The sequence below is a fragment of the Tamandua tetradactyla genome, chromosome 17 (assembly GCF_023851605.1).
Source record: "Tamandua tetradactyla isolate mTamTet1 chromosome 17, mTamTet1.pri, whole genome shotgun sequence".
Taxonomy (NCBI): domain Eukaryota; kingdom Metazoa; phylum Chordata; class Mammalia; order Pilosa; family Myrmecophagidae; genus Tamandua; species Tamandua tetradactyla.
This window is the reverse complement of record NC_135343.1, coordinates 18389388-18407675: the sequence shown is the minus strand read 5'-3', so window position 1 is coordinate 18407675 and position 18288 is coordinate 18389388. Positions and strand designations below refer to the sequence as shown.

Genomic DNA, 18288 nt, shown 5'->3' with positions numbered 1-18288 from the left:
TAGGGGAGAGCCTCTTCCATCAAACACTCCAGGCGCTGGAGTACTTGCAAACAGCCTGGAGAAAGCTGACCTCAAGGCAGCTATTGTCTTTTGTAGCAAACCCACCACAAATAACCTGCTCGTGAATAAAGTCAGTGTGTTTTCTTTTTCATTGACAGCCTTGATTTTTCCAGGTCATCTGTCAATTCTGCCACCTTTGGGGAGGTTTGTAAACCATAGCAAAGGAAAGGGTGGGGGGTTAAGAAAGAGCGGGGACCTCTGGACCGACACAAGCCTCTTTACAAGCCACAATAAACTCTTCATTCCTTCTCCCAATTTCCCCAGTTAGGGTGCCTACTAAGACTTGTTTTCCCCCCCAAATTTAAAATTTGTTTGCACTGCATGAAAACATTGGAGAAGGGACTCCTTCCCATCTGCGACCATTAAATATGAATCAATATATCTCTTTAAATGAAAGTATACTAATGCTAGAATTTCTGGTAGTCTTCTGATTTTCCCAATTACTTTCATTCCTTTGAAAATCATTCCTCAAAACCCCAGCTCAGTAACCTCCAAATCACAGAGAATTGGGAAGTGGCACAGTGGAAAGACTAGGAAACCTTGGTAGTCTGCGAACTTTTGAAAAGGGACAATTCTTGGCTTCAGTTTCCTCATCTGCATAATGAGATAGTGATGATAACGATGATGGAAACAATAATAATAGTAATGATAAAGACGATTAGCTACCCAATATATGGCATCAGTTTGTAATGAGGCTCAAACGTGCCTGCCTAGCCTATCAGACACACAGATAATGACCGAGTGTCACTGATGAATAGCGTTGGGGAAAAGCCATTCCTCCCCAAGGTTACTAACAGGTCTACAGCCCAGGCACAGACAGCCTGTTACAGGTTTGAAGTTGATGTGGTGAGGGGCCCTGGATATAATCCCCAAGATCTTTGGAAATCCAGAGTCTCCCCCATTTTCTTAGTAGCTCTTGGGCCACCACCCTGTTCACTAGCCCAGTGTAGCTGGGAACACAGCCTGGTTCCCATTCATGCTGTTTGTAATCCTTAATGTTTATATTTTGCTTGTTCCCTTTTACCCTCTTCAAAAATCTAACAAGTATCATCAAGGTGCAAGAATTACTGGAACACTATTTACTCAACACTGTCTCATGAGATGAATTCATTTTCGTAAAGCAGTTGGAACAGTTCCTGGCACATCACAGCCCTCAGTAAGGACAAATGGAACCACAGCCTCGTTTAGCATGCTACAACATCACTTTACTTCTCGAGAAAGTGAGGCTTAGAACTCTTGAGTGATTTGCTGAAAGGCTCTTCAGTGAAAACAGTAGATAGGATTACAGTTCAGATGAAATTTTCCCAGTTTAAGCTCTTTTTGTTGGCATTTTTAAAAACCAACTTTATTCAGGTTTAATTTATATTCAGTAAAGATGCACCCATTTTAAGCAAGCAGTTCAACTGAGTTCTGACAAATGTATTCCCCTGTGTAATTATCACCACAATCAAGGCATAGAACTCTCCATCACACCCCAAATTTCCTTATACCTGTTCACAGTTAGTTCCCATCCCCACCCCTGGCCTCACTGATGTTTTCTATCACAATCTATTTATAAATGGTCTGTTCTAGATTTTCATATCAATGGAATATACAGTAGGTATTCTTTTATGCCAGGTTTCTTTCCACTAAGCAAAATGTTAGCCATTCATCTGTGAATGGGTGCTGAGTTGCTTCCAGGTTTTGGTTATTATGGACAATGCTGCTACGGACATTTGGGTACAAGTCTTGGTAGGGGCATCAATTTTCATTTCTCTTGGGTATAACTCAGAGTGCACCTGTTGGGTCATATGCTATATATACGTTTACTTTAAAAGAAGCTGCCAAATTATTTTCTAAAGTATCTGAATCATTCTGGTCTTATCTTTTAAAACAAAATCTGGTGCCACAGAAAGGACAGATATTGTTTTCTTTTAACAAGAGGACACTAAGGACAGAGCTGCGCAGTGTGACACAGGGCAGGCAACCGAGTCCTGCCTGAAGACGGGCCTCGTGGCTCCCAGTACAGTGCCCTCTGGCTACCCTAGCTTGAGCCACAGGTTACCCGGAGGCTTAATTTGGAGGTCCTAAACCATTATGCACCTCTCGGCCAAGAGATAGGACCCTTGTAGTAAAATGATTCTTGCACAGTTTCAAGTGCCTGGAGTTAACTTCTTTAGACAGTTCTTAAAGCAGACCAAATTCAGGCTTATTCTTTTTGATCAAACAGTGCAAGGAGCAAAGGTTTTAACTGCATTTCTAGCAATCACAGGCGAGGGCCTGCTTTGTCAGTGGAATATAATTACGCCAGCTTTCTAATCATCTGCTCATTAATGCCAGCCTTGGTGAGGGGCCTGCTACATGGTAGATAGGCTTTTTTATGGCCTTTAATCTTGTTTTCCTAAAAGCGCATAATGTCCTCAGGCTACAAAGAGAAACTGAGCCCCTCCCCCCCCCAAAAAAAAACCCTACCCCCTGAGAGTAACAGTGTATAAATTACTAATCCATTTGGAAATGATGATTTCAATTATCTGAGTCTGGTTTGAGGATTGAGCTTCCCCAGTCATTTCTACATTAAACCTTTACAGGCAGACACACATTTGTATGTGCAAATTCAGGACACTGGTGTGTGAATCGGGACCAACCTTCAGCCTGGGTCTCCAGTTACTCCACAGCACCAGGGAGAGTCTGTGGTACAACTTTATTTGCACAAACCACAGACAAAAGTGTCCTTAGTGTCTCCCCTACCCCAGAAGACAATCCTGTCCTCTAAGAATTCCCAGGAGCATTTATCCCCTGCTTTGACTTCACTCTTGGCTGCCATAAGACCATAGTCAAGGAAGGAAGGTCAGAAAGCCAGACCCTCAGGGAACAGTGGCTCAGAGGCGCTGGAGTCCAAGCCTCCTGAGTCTCAGTGACTGGATGACCATCCACCTGCCCTTGGGAGCAGGAACCCCTCAGTGACCAACAAAGCACTGGGGACCCCAAAGTGAAGGCTGGCACCAGATCCCACAATTTTAAAGCTAGCCAGACCAGGACAGGCTCAAATTCATGGGCCTACAACAAGAGGACTTCCACCCTTCCCTGTCCCTGGATCTCTGAATGGGGCTGAATCTGGGTTTTCATTGGTTTGTGTGCTTGTTTACAGAGAGCACAGTGAGAAACCTCTCTGAGACATCATAAGGGACACTGCTGAACTGTCAGATCAAAACCAAAAACCACGAGGAAGCAGCAGAGGAACAGATTAGAGAGATCTCACTCCTTAAGGAGGTGATGATGGTGCTTACATACAGTTCATGGGTTGCTAGTCTGTTAGCTGTTCTGATGCACTGGGATAAATGGATGGATTTGGGGACAATGTACGAATAGCTGCCCTTCCATTATCTTCAGTGCCATTCCAAACAATAGCCAATCCTGGGACCCCAAGGCCAGTAGGGACACTGGGGATCTTCTCAAACTTACTTTACCTGTTACAAACCCTTCTATAATCCTCTCAGCACCTTCACCCACACCATTGTGGGCACTTGTTTTGATGCATTCTTTACATTTTTTTTCTTGCACATGGGTTTATCATTCATTGAACACCTATCTGTACCAGATGCTATGCAAGGTTCTGAAGTTAAAGATATGAGTCTGGCATGGTCCCTGCCTCCAAGGAGTCCTCTTTTTCCCCTTACAAAAAAATTCTTTAGGGTAAGGGTTGAGTTTACCAATTCCTAGTCCCCTCAGTGGGCCAAGTAGAGTCCTGCATGTCGATGAACTAGCTATATGGATTGAGGGAGACTGCCCAGGGTCCCTTACAAATGGGATGTCTGAGTTGGGAACACGGACAAGTGATGCTTTAGAACTGCCCTGCCCAAATGGTAACCACTACCCACATGTGGCTATTTAAATTTAGATTAATTAAAATTAAATAAATTCCATTCCCTCAGTTGCATTAGCCACAGTTCAAGTACTTAATAGCCACATGTGGACTGTGCAGATACAGAACATTTTCATTCCTGCAGAGAGCCCTACCGGGCAGCCCTCTCTAGAACCTTTTCATTAGTTAGGTTTCTTTTAAGGCGCAAAGCACAGTTTCCATATCCCATCACCGGGTTGCTAAGAGAGCCTCCTTCAACTGAGTTCTTTTCATTGGGCAAGCAAGCTCCTAGAGAACCATGGCCCACCTCTACACAGAGTACTACATATCAACATATCTCTTCCTTCCATCAAATTTACATATTACATTAGTGCCATACTGCATTCCCCTCCGCCCATCCCATCCTTCAAAGTACAACTCAAGTGCCCTGCCCTCTCCTCTCCATAACTCGCCAACCCCTCCTTCTTTTCTTTTGAATAACCCAAGTCGATCACATGTTGTTTTGCACTGCTCTCTGCAGGGCTGCTCCTCATAACTGCAAACTGTTCACTGCAAAATAGTACCCAGTGGAGGTGCTGCCTGGGCACTGAGATGCAGCTTCTCTCCACTCTCCAAGCTGGGCACCCTAGCACGGGTATGTCCCCTGGAGTTGAGGCCCATTTTTCCAAATTTGCATGAGGATGCCCTATTGACTGGTGGCAGCCCTGGTTCTCTAACCATCCTGAAGGATGAGTCCTGTCTGCCACATAAGATGGTGAGCTCTGGGCAGGAAGTAACCAAGTCTTCACCTCAACAGTCTCACCCTCCTCAGGCCCAAATTCCAAGGACACGAGGAAGCCACATGGGGCACCCTTGGGACTTACGGTTCTGGTGACTTTTGGTCATGTTCTCTGAATCCAGGGCGTGGTAGAACTCGTAGGCCGAGCGGCCAAGAAGCTCCTCAGGGTGGTAGCCAATCAGTTCTGTGATTCTGAATTTTAAAAAGAATAGTGTATGGGGAGGGGGGAGACCATATTAACTTGGCACAACATGTGGGCAGGGGCACAAGGAGCTAAACCTAGAAGGTAAATTAAATACATGCGTTCAGACGAACACACTCCAGAATTCCTGGTGGGGCCATTCATCCAAGCAAACCAACAGCATGATCAACCTGCAACTGGGGGCTCCACCCCAACCCCCATTGTCCCTGCCCTTCCTGAAGTCAGGTCTGGGAGGAAGGAAAAGCACCTACTCAGGGGATTCCTCCCACCAAACCACATCCACATACGCCTGTTCTCCAAGAGACCCTGGAAGGGGCCTTAATAATCGCCGCCCCTCATTTTTGCAGAGGAGGGAATAAAGATCCGAGGAGGGTAGACAGTTTGCTTAACGTCCACAGAGGTGGCCAGTGACAGAGCAAGAATGAAAACTGGGTTTCCTGATTATTAGATCAAGCTTATTCTAATAGAGCCTGATAAACATGAAACATGAAAATTATGTGGCCCCAAGTGGGGACAAAACATGGAGCTGGTCCTTTGTCTCTGTTAACTCTAGAGCCCTGGGCAGGGGAACTCATCTGTGCTTAAGAATGCACTGCTCCAAATTCTTCTCCTCAGATTCTGCCATGTGACTCAAATACCTTCAGGGCATAGGTTTGCCTTCCAGGGTCCTCCTACTTTTCTCCTATATTTCAAGGAAAGGGAAGAGAGCAGGGGATGGTGAGAGGAACATTTATAAAAGCACAGACACAGAAATGTACCTGCTCTTTGCACTCTCTGATAAACAGGCAGCTATGAAGCCACTGGATTTGGCTTGTCCCAAATGCGGAGAATCACTGAGTGCTCTAGGACCAATAGCTCTGTACTGGAATCATTAAAATAAAGTCCTGCCCGTGAGCTACCAGATTAATACCTAAGGATTATTTCTCAAAATTTTTATCTCACAATTTTTTTCCGAACGGGTTCACTGTCTTGTTCTCACCTCTCACAAGTTAGAAGTGATGCTACAATTCATTCTCTCAGCTCTGTCTCAGAATGCATGACTTTGGTGTGTGGCCCTGTCATTTGTGCATGTCAGGGATGAAAATACCACAGAGAAGAAAGCAAAAGCAGAAAGCAGAAGCAGGGGTCCTTGGCTTCCTGTCTTTACTTTCTCTCCCCCTCCAAACTGGTTAACCAGCAAATGTCTGTCAGACCAAAATGCTATAGAATATCACTTCCATCCCGTCACTACCCTATTTAAGAATCTGTAGCTTTCCTGATTACCAATCACATCGAGAGTAAACTCTGCCCAACTTCTAAGTCCCCCCAGAATCTAGTCTCCAACTTCCAAGTGATTTGATTTTCCACTCATCTGCAGTGGTAGTGTACCCTCTGCCCTGGCAGACTCCTCTCCTTGCACCTTCCCACACCTGGCAAACTTCTTGCTGTGGAATTGTTATGCTTTGTCCTCTCTTCTTCAAGCCCTAATTAATGCAGCGTCTGCTCAAGCCCTCGCCTTCTCCATAGAACCTTCTCCAATTCCTCCAACCCTCACACAGTATTACAGAGAATCATGCACTCATCTCTCCTAGGCTGTCAATTCCCGAACTCAAGAACTACTTTCTTGTTTTGCCTCCCCATAGTGGGTGCTCAGAAAATACTTGAGCTGACAGGGAATCAGTTTTCTCTTCGGACCTCGGGCACAACTGGAGGCCTCTCCCAGCACTGCTGAGGAACGTGGGCACTAACGAGTGACCTTTCTACCTGGAACATGGAGAAGTTGTTTCAAGCACACTGGCACGCTCGCTCACGTGCACACACACCCCCTCTACAAGCACTCCCCCACGATATTCAATCCATCCTTTCTTCATTTGGTAAGGTGTCTGGGTTTAATGGGAAATAGGCGGAGAAAAGGCAAGTTCTCTGCCTGGGAGAGACTTGGGGTTAAAGCCTTTGTCAGACAAGGGGCAGCAAGCCAGGGTGGCTGAGAAGCTTAGGCCTCAACTGATTTAGCCTGGTGGAGATTTCTCCAGCGAGATTCACGCTCACTTGTGGTTTCAGACCGAAAAGACCGGCCTCCCTCTCCGGCCCAAGCAGAGAGGACTCCGACAACACCGGCACCACACGTTTCCCAGCATCTGGTCCCGAGCGAACACCCAGTGGCGCCTTAGCTGGGGTGGAGACTGGGGGAGAATGCCGAGACAGAAGAGCCCCGCCGGCCCTTCCTTTCCTACCATTGAATTTCTTTTCTACAGAGTCAAATGCCTTTCAAACTTGGCCCTGGGATCAGAATTGTATTGGCGGGCCCTGCTGACAACTTGCCGGCCACTGACTTGTTTGATAAACTGCCTCTGTGTCTGGGCAGGCCTAAAATCTTCTAGAGATCTTCAAAATGAGGTGATGGGGTTCTGGGAAAGGTTGATTTTTAACTTTTCTATCAAGACTCGTGTCCTTAAATTAAAATGTTCAAAGTAAATATCTATTGTAACTGGACTGATAAGGTAATATTCTTTATCTAATTGATGTACCATCCATTGAAAGGCACACAATGGGCATGTTTTGGAAGTAGACAAACAAATCCAGTTTTCTGAATTGCTAGCTATCTTCCCAGTACAGTTTTCATTTATCTTGTCAACTAAAATAAATATTTAATGTCTCTTTCTTCTTTGCTTTAAACAGACTACTATAAAAACTGGGAAATACACAGACTCCAAACATGACTGAAGAACATTTGAGTTGTCAAGTTTCACAAAGCCAGGAAACTCCAGCTTAAAGCTAATGGTCATCTGCCTCCGTCTGCAGGCACGGAGACGCCAGTGAGGAGGTTAACGAACCGCGCTTGTTTACAGGGTCGGGCACTACAGCCCAAAGGGACCTTCCAGCTATTTCCCTGAGTTCCAGAGAAGCTTCTGGAGCTGGGCGCTGATAACACCATTGCATCTGTTCTCTGCAAAAGGGAGACTAGTTTGTTTTTTTTTCTAAGAAAGGGCCCCTCACTTACTGGGGAACAAAAATCAGGTTGGGGTCACCCATGAATTCAAAAGTCAACTTGATCGAGAAAAGGGAACTACAAAAGGATTTCGCTCACTAGATTTCAAAATTGAGAAGAACAGGCAATACTCTTTAACAGTGAACTGAAAAAAGAAACAGATGTAGGATGAAATAAAGAAAAAGATGTAGATAGAGAGACGGCCACAAGAAGGCAGAGGAAGAAAGAAAAAGGAAAATAGAGGGGGAAAAAGGCCGGTGAATTCTGAAGTTAGCATTAACTCCAGAAAACATGTGGAACAGACTTTGGACTTCAGAGTCACACGTGCCTTCCAAATGTAAAATGACAGTTATTCACGGTTGTTCAATTGCTCTTTACCCTTAACAATGTTGAGAGGATCTGTTTAAAATGTAGCAGAGTTCTAGGAAGAAAATTATTCTTGTGGCTACATTGTCAGTGACTTAGCCCAAGAGGCAGAAGAAATCTATCCTTCAGCCTAGGACGCCCGCCCCGCTGTGGCCACCACATGCCTGCTCACGAGAGACACGGCAGTCAAGTTCCAGGACTTCAGATGCCACTGCCTGGGGTCAAATGAGGTCTGGCTACAGCTTTTACTCCTGCTCCCTACATCAGTAAAGGATTTGCTAAGTAAATTAATCATGCAAGCAAGATGGTTAGAGAGTATCTGAACTGTTTAAGAGGATAAAAGTTTTAAGTATTTCATAACCACTGTTTGTTTTTCAAAAAAAAAAAAAGTATCTGCCAGCAAACCAAACTTCTATTTAAGTCTGTCCTCTTTTCCTCCACCTTCCCAGTAATGGCCTCTCCCAGGCAACACCTGATTCATAGCACTTTGATCCCTATATGTGCTTATAGCACTGAAACTGCATTTCCTTAATAATATTCAGACTATTCACTAGCTCAGACTTCAATGTAACTATTAGTTTTAATATATTTTAATCCAGATTTCATTTGCTCTAAACAACCGTACTTAAGGGTTGTGTTTTCCTCAAATACCACATGCCAATGTCAAACCTGCACAACCGGCTCGGCAGCTAATGGAAAATCAATTCCTACTCCGTCAGGTCAGTGTGGTGTGTTGTGAGGACACTGTGGGGTGAAATTATACGTAGGAAGGGAGCCCTGGCTCAGTCCTGGCATGACCCTACTCTGACTGCCACCGCCAACACAGCCACCAAACACCATGGCTGCCCTTAATACTCTGAAATCCACAAGCAATAAGAGGAAATGAGCTTTGAATTGTAGCAACAGAAAGGCAAATCACGTAAAAGGAATGATTTTAGAATTGTGAAATCTATTAAATCTTGAAATAAATTTCAAAGAGAATTTGTAGAGCTACTTTTTTCAGGGAGTGTTTTGAAAGACTACATCAGACAGGATAAAACATACGCATTTCTTAGATTCTCAAACTCTCTTAGGGCTGATTTAAGAACATTGTTACCTGGAGGATACACAAATGCACAAGAGAGCATTTAGAGTTTCTTGTAAGTCAGGGATTTAAAGAAATACACTACAATCTCAAATAAGGTATGTACAGAAAGGTTAGTATGTATAGGTGCAAAAATATTTAGAATACACTATATATGAAATCAAAAGCTAAAATCTGAAAATAGATATACACCTTGAATGTATCCCAATATGCAAAATACAAATACACTTTTACTATTAATTTGCTTGAAGTTAGTCTATTTTCATCTCAAACTTCAATAATATTGCCTTTTTTTTGGTATTTTGATATATGTATGGGTGTGGGGCTGGGAGGATGTATTAAACTTCATAGCTCTTGATGATTTTCTTTACTGACATTCTCTTTATGATCTTCAACTTCCCACACTTTTTTACTATTCCCAATTTCTTTGAACATATATACTTTTACTGAGAAACTTTGAAATTCAAGTATATTATTAAACTGTAACTCGACACTATCATATCCTATAAAATCTTGATCTAATGACAAAACGGGGTTGTCCTTGAATTCTTTATCTTCTCTGTAATGATTATATGATCCACCTGTTGATTTAAAAGTTTCTTTGTAATTTTTTTCTTTTATTTAAAAATTTTTATTATTATATTTTTTTGTGTGTGTGGGCAGGCACCAGGAATCGAACCTGGGTCTCTGGCATGGCAGGCGAGAACTCTGCCACTGCGCCACCACTGCCCACCCTCTTTGTAATTTCTGATACTCCCCCCATGATACTTTTCCTCTCCACATAATTTGCTTTTATCATTTTTAAATTTTTAAATTAAATTTTGCATGAAAAATTATGCAAAAAATACAGGATTCCCCTATACCACCCCCCACAGCTTTTCCTCTTAGTAACATGTTGCATTAGTGTGTTAATCTTTGTTGTGATAGATGAAATACTATCAGATAGTTATACTATTAATACAGGCCATAGTTTATACAGGTATTATAGTTTAAATTTAAAAATTAAAAATATTTAAAATTTGTATTCTAGTAATACATTTTTACACTAAAATTTCCCTTTTAACAACATTCACAATACTGTGCTATCATCACTACCAGTCATTTCCAAAGTCTTTTCATCACTGCAAACAGAAATTGTACCAATTAAACATTAACTCCTCCTTCACTACCTCACCCCTGCTCCTGATAACCTCAATTCTAGTTTTTGACTTCATGAATTTGCTTATTCTAATTATTTTGTATCAGTGAGATCATACAATAATTGTCCAAAAAGTGTCTGGCTTTAACTCGAATTTCAGTCTTGCCACATGTATCTTAATTTTACTCCTTTTATACAACAGGAGGACTATTCCATTGCATGCACACACCATATTTTATTTATCTAGTCATCTGTGGATGGATAATTGGGTTGCTTCCATCTTTTGGCACTTATGGATAGTGCCACGAGGAATATTGGTGGTGTAAATACCTGTTTGAGTTCCTGCTTTCAATTCTATTGGGTATATCTAGAAGTGGTATTGACTGGCCATATGGTATTTCCATACTTAACTTTTTGAGGAACTGCAAACTGTTTTCCACAGCAGCTGCACCATTTGACATTCCCACCAATGAATGAATGTTCCTATTTCTCCCCCTCCTCTCCAATACTTGCTATTTTCTTCTTCTCTTTTTTAAATAGTTGCCATTATAGTGGGTGTAAAAATATCTCCTTGTGATTTTGGTTTGCATTTTTCAAATAGCTAATGATGTTGAGCACCTTAAAATGTTAGTTTTGATCTTTTGCATATCTCCTCTTGGAGAAATGTCCATTTGCATTTTTTTACACATTTTTAATTAGATAGTTTCTGTTTGTTGTTGAATTGTAGAATTTTTTTTAAAAAAGATTCTGGAGATTAAACCCTTATCAGATATGTGGTTCCAAACATTTTCTCTCATTCTGTAGTTTGTGTTTTTACTTTCATGATGAAATCCTTTGATATACAAAGTTTTTAGTTTCGATGAAGCCCATTTTGTATATTTTTTTCTTTGTTGCTTGTTCTTTTGGTGTAAAGTCTAAAAAACCATTACCTAACACAAGGTCCTGAAGATGCTTCCCTATGTTTTCTTCTAGCTTTATGTCTTGGTTCTTGTATTCAGGTCTTTGTTCCATTTTAAGTTAATTTTTGTAAGTAGTGTGACATAAGGGTCCACCTTCATTCTTTTGCAAATAGAGATCCAGTTTCTCCAGAACTGTTATTTATGAATTCTCAATTTTATTCCATGGGTCTTGTGCAGGTACCATGTTGTTTTGATTACTGGAGGTCTGTAATAAGTTTTGAAGTTGGGAAATGTGAGTCTTCCAACTTTGTTCTTTTTGAAGATAGTTTTCACTACTTGGTTATTTCCTTATACATTTGATGACTGGCTTTTCCATTTCTGCAAAGAAGAAAGCTGTTGGAATTTTACTGGGGTTGCACTGAATGTGAAAATTGTCCTGGGTAGAATTGACAACTTAGTTTTTAGTTTTCCAATCCATGAACATGGAATGTCCTTCCATTTATTTGGATCTTCTTTGATTTCTTTTAGCTGTGTTTTACAGTTTTCCAAACGTGAGTCACTTACATTCTTGGTTAAATTTATTCTTTGATATTTGATTATTGTAAATGGGATTTTCAAATTTCCTCTTCAGGGCAGGCCACAGTGGCTCAGCAGGCAGACTTCCCACCTGCCATGCCAGAGACCTGGGTTCGATTGCCAGTGCCTGCCCATGCAAAAAAAAAAAAAAAAAAAAATTTCCTCTTCAGATTCTTCATTACTAGTGCATAGAGACACTACTGGTTTTTGTCATTGATCTTGAACCCTGCCATTTTTCTGAATTTATTAGCTCTAGCCACTTTGCTGTGGATTTTTTTGTTTTTTTCCTATATGGGATGATATCATCTGCAAATACAGAAAGTTTTATTTCTTCCTTTGTAATTTGGATGCATTTTATTTCTTTTTCTTCTCTAATTGCTCTCACTAGAACTTCCAGAACAATGCTGAATAACAGCAGTGACAGTAAACATCTTTGTCTTGTTTGTGATCTTAGAAGGAAAGGCTTCAGTATTTCACCACTGAGTACGATGTTAGCTGAGGGCTCTTCATAAATGCCCACTACAATTTTAAGGAAGTTTTCTTCTAATCCTACTTTTCTATAGTGTTTTTGCTAAGAAGGGATACCAGATTTTGCCAAATGTCCTTTTTGCATCAATTGATTGGATCATGTGTTTTTTTTTCTTTGTTCTGTTAACTGATTTTCTTATGCTGAACCACCCTTGCATACCCGGCATAAATTTCACTTGATCATGGCATGTAATTATTTTTAGTATGCTATTGGACTCACTTTGCTAGTTTTTTATTGAGGATTTTTACAACTGTAATTCAAAAGGGATACTGGTCTGTAATATCTTTTCTTGTAAGTAGCTTTATCAGGCTTTGGTGTTAGGGTGACGTTGGCCTCATAGAAAGAGTTAGAAAGTATTCTTTCATCTTCAAATTTGTGGAGGAGTTTGAGCAGAATTAGTATTGATTCTCCTTGAAATGTTCAGTGAAATTTACCAGTGAAGTCATCTGGCCTGGGATTTTCTTTGTTGGGAGGTTTTTGATTACTGATTTAGTTCCTTGTTATTGATCTGTTGGGATATTCCGTTTCTTCTTGAGCAGGTAGATTGTGTGTTTCTAGGGATCTGTCCATTTCATCTAGGCTATCTAATTTGTTGGCATACATTTGTTCATAGTATCCTCTTATGACCCTTTTTATTTCTGTGGGGTTGGTAGTAATGTTCCCCCTCTCATCTCTGATTTAATCTTTTTGCATTTTCTCTCTTTTTTCTTTGTCAGTCTAGTTGTGAATTTCTCAATTTTATTGATCTTTTCAAAGAACCAACTTTTGGTTTTGTTAATTCTCTTGTTTGTCCTACCTTCCTTAATGGCCTGGCTTCTTTTATAATTATTCTCTTTTGCCACTAGATGGCACCTCTACTTGAATTTGAGAACCATCCCATTTAAAAGTTGAACTTGGGAACGAGTCTTTTCTTCCTTTTGGGTGAATGGAATGGTCTATTTTGTACCAGTCATTGTGGTCTCACTAAGTTGCTCATGTCCCAAACTCTAAGCTCCTGGGGAGCAGGAATGACCTCTTTCACTTCTTTGACCCTTGCACAGGATTAGATATACAGTAAATGCTAAATAAATAACAGTTCATTAATTTGTTGCTCAGTATTTTAGGAAACAGAGTATAAGACCTAAGTATGAGTCATAAAGGAGATGAGACTATCAATTGCACCGATAATCAGGCTATTCTTTGTGAACCCTGAAACTCTCCTTTTTTCCCCTTATCTACAGCAATCAACTCAGATACCATTAAATGTAAGTGATATATTGTTGCAGAATTCAATTTTTGTAAAATTCACTATGTTTCAAATAATTAGTACAGAACTTAGTCTGATCCTCTAACCGTTAATGAAGAGGGGATGGACAAATGCATTTTGAACCATCTGCATTCTATTAGCTAAACCTTAGTTGTTTTAGAAAAGGTTGTTTTGGGCACTGCTTGAGAGTTAAATACAGGATTAGAGTCCTCTTTTTCTCTTTTTATTTTACTTCATCCCCCACTTTCATCTTTATTCTCCCTTCTCTTTTTCTCAGTGGTCCTTTCATTCCTTGTATTGATTGTATCTGTGATCTAATCTCAAGACATCTGAGAAAAAGTACCAAACTACCTCAGATTTGATTTTGTGGTTTTCTGATTGTCTTACATTTTCTTCAGATCGTTTTTAATTTTCCTTATAGGAAAATAATCTTCTTTGTGGGATATCACAGCCCGTCATGTGTAGCAGATGTCATTATACCTGGTGATTTCTCTGATTAACATGGAAATTTTAATCAGGGAAATATTAGCTATCACATGTAGGTATTGCTTTTAAAGCATTTATCTTTCAATAGTATCAAGGAGCAGAACGTGTTGGGGTGTGTGTGTGTGTGTGTGTGTGTGTGTGTGTGTTTGTGTGTATGTGTGTACACATACCTTTTTCCATTCCCAACACAAAGACTGAAAACAAGCTACTCAAATCAAAAAATCCCAAAGTAATCAATCAATAAATACTTAAGGATTAGGAACTTAAAATACTCACTTCCATAAATTGTCTAAACCATGGATGTGCCCTTGTAACTCATCTGCTAATTGTTTAAATACAACTGTGTGGCACAACGTTACAGCCTCTAGATGCCTCCATATTAATTTCTCTAGCACTGCTGAATTCAGAGTTTGGCCATATAATTAGATTTCTTGCGAGGCAAAGTTTTGCTGAAAATACAATGCATCCAGCAGAATTTATAAGCAATACTTTCCTCCACACTCTGAGTCACAAATCCCTTAATCACAGGTTTCTTCAGGCTAGTATCAGTTCTGCCTACCAGCCCTGAACCAAACTAAGAAGCCAGCACAGTGTCTTCCTGTCTGCATTCACCTCCTCTTCAACCATTCTTAGGCACTCAATTCCCTTCTTCTTTTATCCAAAGGTTAGGAACTTTCAGGATATGACCTGACTTCATCCAAAGAAGATAACTGGAATTACCTTCTTTGAATGAAGGATAACTTGGAATTACCTTTCCCAGAGGATGCTTTCCCTTACTTTAATAGATCAAAGTCTTAAGTTTTTAAAAAAGCCATTCTTTACTGGTATAATCTAGGAATGGAAATTTTTTTTTTTAGGGCAGTAGGGTTTTCCCAGAGTTCATGGAGTCACCTTATGGACATGCTTTTCCCACAGGGGTACATCCACCTTTCACCGCTACAGTACCCGTAGCCAGCCTGGGGCTGTGTGGCTAAGACATTCTGGCTGCAACCTCATCTGAAGGCCAGAGACACAGGGCCCCCGTGTCAGGGTACAGCTGAGATAGGACGGGCTCTGGCGAGCCAAACTGGCCACCATGGCAACCTCAGGGGATTTCCCATGTTATCTCAGAATGCTCAGAATGTTCATTTGAATACAAAGACTTTGCCTGATACATAACAATATACAAACCATGCATTCCTCTGGTGTCTGCCTTTGGCATAATCTCTCTTTAATCATCATCATCATCACCACTGCCATCACCACCACAAAAACGACAACACTAGTAACTAAAATAAAGGCCTCGCTGTATCAAGATTCCAGGATAAAAGCCTTCCCCCGTGACATTTTCTCCCTATGAGGTTAGAGCACTCCTTCATACTTACACATCTACCCACCACCTGTGAGACCCTTGAATTCTAGGATTGTGGAAGTCAGAACTGGGGGGACAGTTCTGACTCAAGGATATTTTCTTATAAGTTCTTAAACTGTGCTGGGAGTGGTGGTCAATTCTAAGAAGGGGCCGCGGACCAATGCCAGGCCAGTTTGGAATCAGGGGAGAGAAAACTCAGCCTAGCCTGGAAAGTAGGGCCCTGTCCATGCAGAAGCTCCAGATCCCCAGGCTGCCCAGTGGAAGAGCGAAAGGTGGGTGGGCCTGGGGCAGACTGAGCAGGGCTCGCTCTCCTGGGGTTTCCTGCTGTTGGGAAAGGCAAGACAATTTCTTGCTGGTGATTTCTATTCCCTTTTTCAGACCTCCAGCCATAAAGGACTTCACAAGTGACCCTGGCTCCTAGATCTATCGGGGGAGACCGCTTTAGAGTAGGGTAAGGAGAGGGGATAAGACATAAGCAATAATAAGAAGCATCACATGTGGTATGGTGTTTGTACTTTTCAATGTGCTTTCAAGCCATTAATTCATTTACAATAGGCTGAGTATTATCCCATTTTAGAGATGGGAAAACTGAGATCTTAGATTTTGTGAAGAGAAACCATAGTAGGTCAGAGGGGAGTGGTGGGGTGGCAGTGTTGCTGCAGAGATTTTGACTTTGGGGAAAAAATAGTGACTCGGCTACTGTAGAAAGCTGAGGTCAGGCTGAGAGACTCCTTCCCTGGAAGACACCTCCAGGGATGGACTAGCTACCAACCCACAGTGACATTTACTGGAGCCTGGCCCACCCTGTCTCTGTCTTTCTAAGCCAGCACCTTTTCCTGGCTTTTCCTTCACTCCCAGTGGTGGTCACTGCCCATCCTAGCTGTTCTCTCCTATCATCTTCCTTCTACCTCTCGGGCCTCGGGACCCCACATTCCCAATACCAGGGCCTGGAGGGAAGGCCAGAGGGGAGGCAGGTGGGAGACTTAGGAGCTATGGTGGGGCTTTAACATTCTTTCCCAGTGACCCAAGCCTCTTCTCCTAGTTTCAACTCTCAACATGATTTATGGCTTAAGTTAGCAGTCGCAGGTACTCTGTCAACGACCTGAATAAAGAAACACTTTAGAGTGGGAATGATAGCTAATCCTGAACATTTATTGACGCAGCCTAGCCTAGCGCCCACGCTCTTAACACTATATGGTAAGAGAATTTCCAGCTGGACCTGGCGTTGGAGGTCAGAGGCTGGTTTAACTCCCTTCAAGCAAAAGCCTTCAGTCCTCTGGGCAGAGGCTGGGATGGAGTTTCTCACAAGAGGAGCAAGGCTGAAGGAAAGCCTGGTAGGGGAAGAGAACACGGTGCAGCCATCCTGCTGTGGGTCAGTGTCCAGACCAGAACTTGAAGCCCCCGGCTGGCCTCTGAATCGGGAGTACTAATGAAAATCTCTAGATCTTGGTCTCTCAGGGAAGGGAGACTATGCTGGAAAATCCCTCGGGAGCCTGGCACCCATGTGGAGGGATGTGCACACAGCACAGCGACGACAGCAGGGCTGCTCACCAGCACAGCTCTGCAGGCAGACCCTGAAGCTGCTCCTGAGTAGGTCCACCACGTACGGTATCAGGTGCCTCTTTGCCGCAACTACAGACCTGCACAGTGGCAGCTGCACCTTCATGCCCCCAGACACACAGCTTTCCCACAGGCACAACCACACAGACATGCAGGTGGGACCCACCCCACCCACGGCGTCCCACCTGTCATCGCAGTAGGTGAACTTCATGTCCATGCTGTGGCGGCTCAGGAAGGTCTTGCTGTCCAGGGGGATGTCCATGTGAGACGGGTGCTGGATGGGCTCACACATGATGATGAGGCAGGAGAGGAGGGGCTCCTTGAAGCTGCAGAGACTGCTGTGAGGAGGGCAGTTGTTGTAGACCTTCACCTGGCCAGTGCAGTGTAAGACCTGGGGACCAGCCACAGACGGTCAGGCATGGGGCTGAGGGCACGGGGAGGGCAGGGCCTCAGGGCCCCCACTGCCTCAGACCCAGGACCACACCCCAGGCCTGAGGTTGTCCTACCTTCCAGGTAGCTGACTTGAGGTTGACGGTCCGGCCTCTGTTGGTGACCGTGCACTTCATTCTCATGAAGAAGTCCCTCTCCGTGGACACGTCTTTGCTTTTCTTCCCAAACCCAGAGCCTGGAGGGTGGAAGAGGAGGGGCCCATTGAATTCGGTTTGACCATTTATACTCAGAAGAGGGGCCCAGGGGCAGTTGTCCTGGATAGTTTATGGTTTGTACTTCCTCTCCATGTTCAGGCCACGGATGCCACCCATGGCTCCCTGGGCTGCTGCCAGCCATGGACACTGAGCCCCAACTTGGCCCATGGACTGATGGCTTCTCAATCTCCCAGCTTGACCCCTCAGTTGGTGCATAACCACCCTGATGCGTGGGGGCAGTGACAACATTTTACTTTCATTGCCCTGGCACTTGGTCAATGCTTGATTCAGAAGCAGGGCAGCTAAAAGTGATGATTAGACGTAGTCTCAGCACATCCCTTAGTCTCAGCACATCCCTCCTGGGGCAGGCGCAGGTTTTCTAACGGGAATTTCTGGGGACAGTCTGGGTGGGACCACAGCTACTGGAGCTCCCCTGTTAGAAATGTCCCTCCAACACTCCTGCCCTTTCTTCATAACCCTCCCTCAGGAATTTGAAACTTCTAAACTGTATCTGCAACCTGCAATGGCTGCTTACAGGATAACGTGCCATCAGCTCTCAC

At 42.9% G+C, this 18288-nt stretch overlaps 1 protein-coding gene across 1 annotated transcript in view; it reads right to left on the bottom strand.

Moving 5' to 3' along the window:
• EPAS1 (endothelial PAS domain protein 1) overlaps positions 1 to 18288 on the bottom strand; it is an 87399-nt gene that overhangs the window by 10602 nt on the left and 58509 nt on the right. The window contains exons 5-7 of the mRNA XM_077134139.1: positions 17591 to 17709; positions 17270 to 17475; positions 4765 to 4871 (exon numbers count right to left, since the gene is read on the bottom strand). Of these exons, the coding sequence (XP_076990254.1) occupies positions 4765 to 4871; positions 17270 to 17475; positions 17591 to 17709 (432 nt within the window). The remainder of the gene's footprint in view (positions 1 to 4764; positions 4872 to 17269; positions 17476 to 17590; positions 17710 to 18288) is intronic.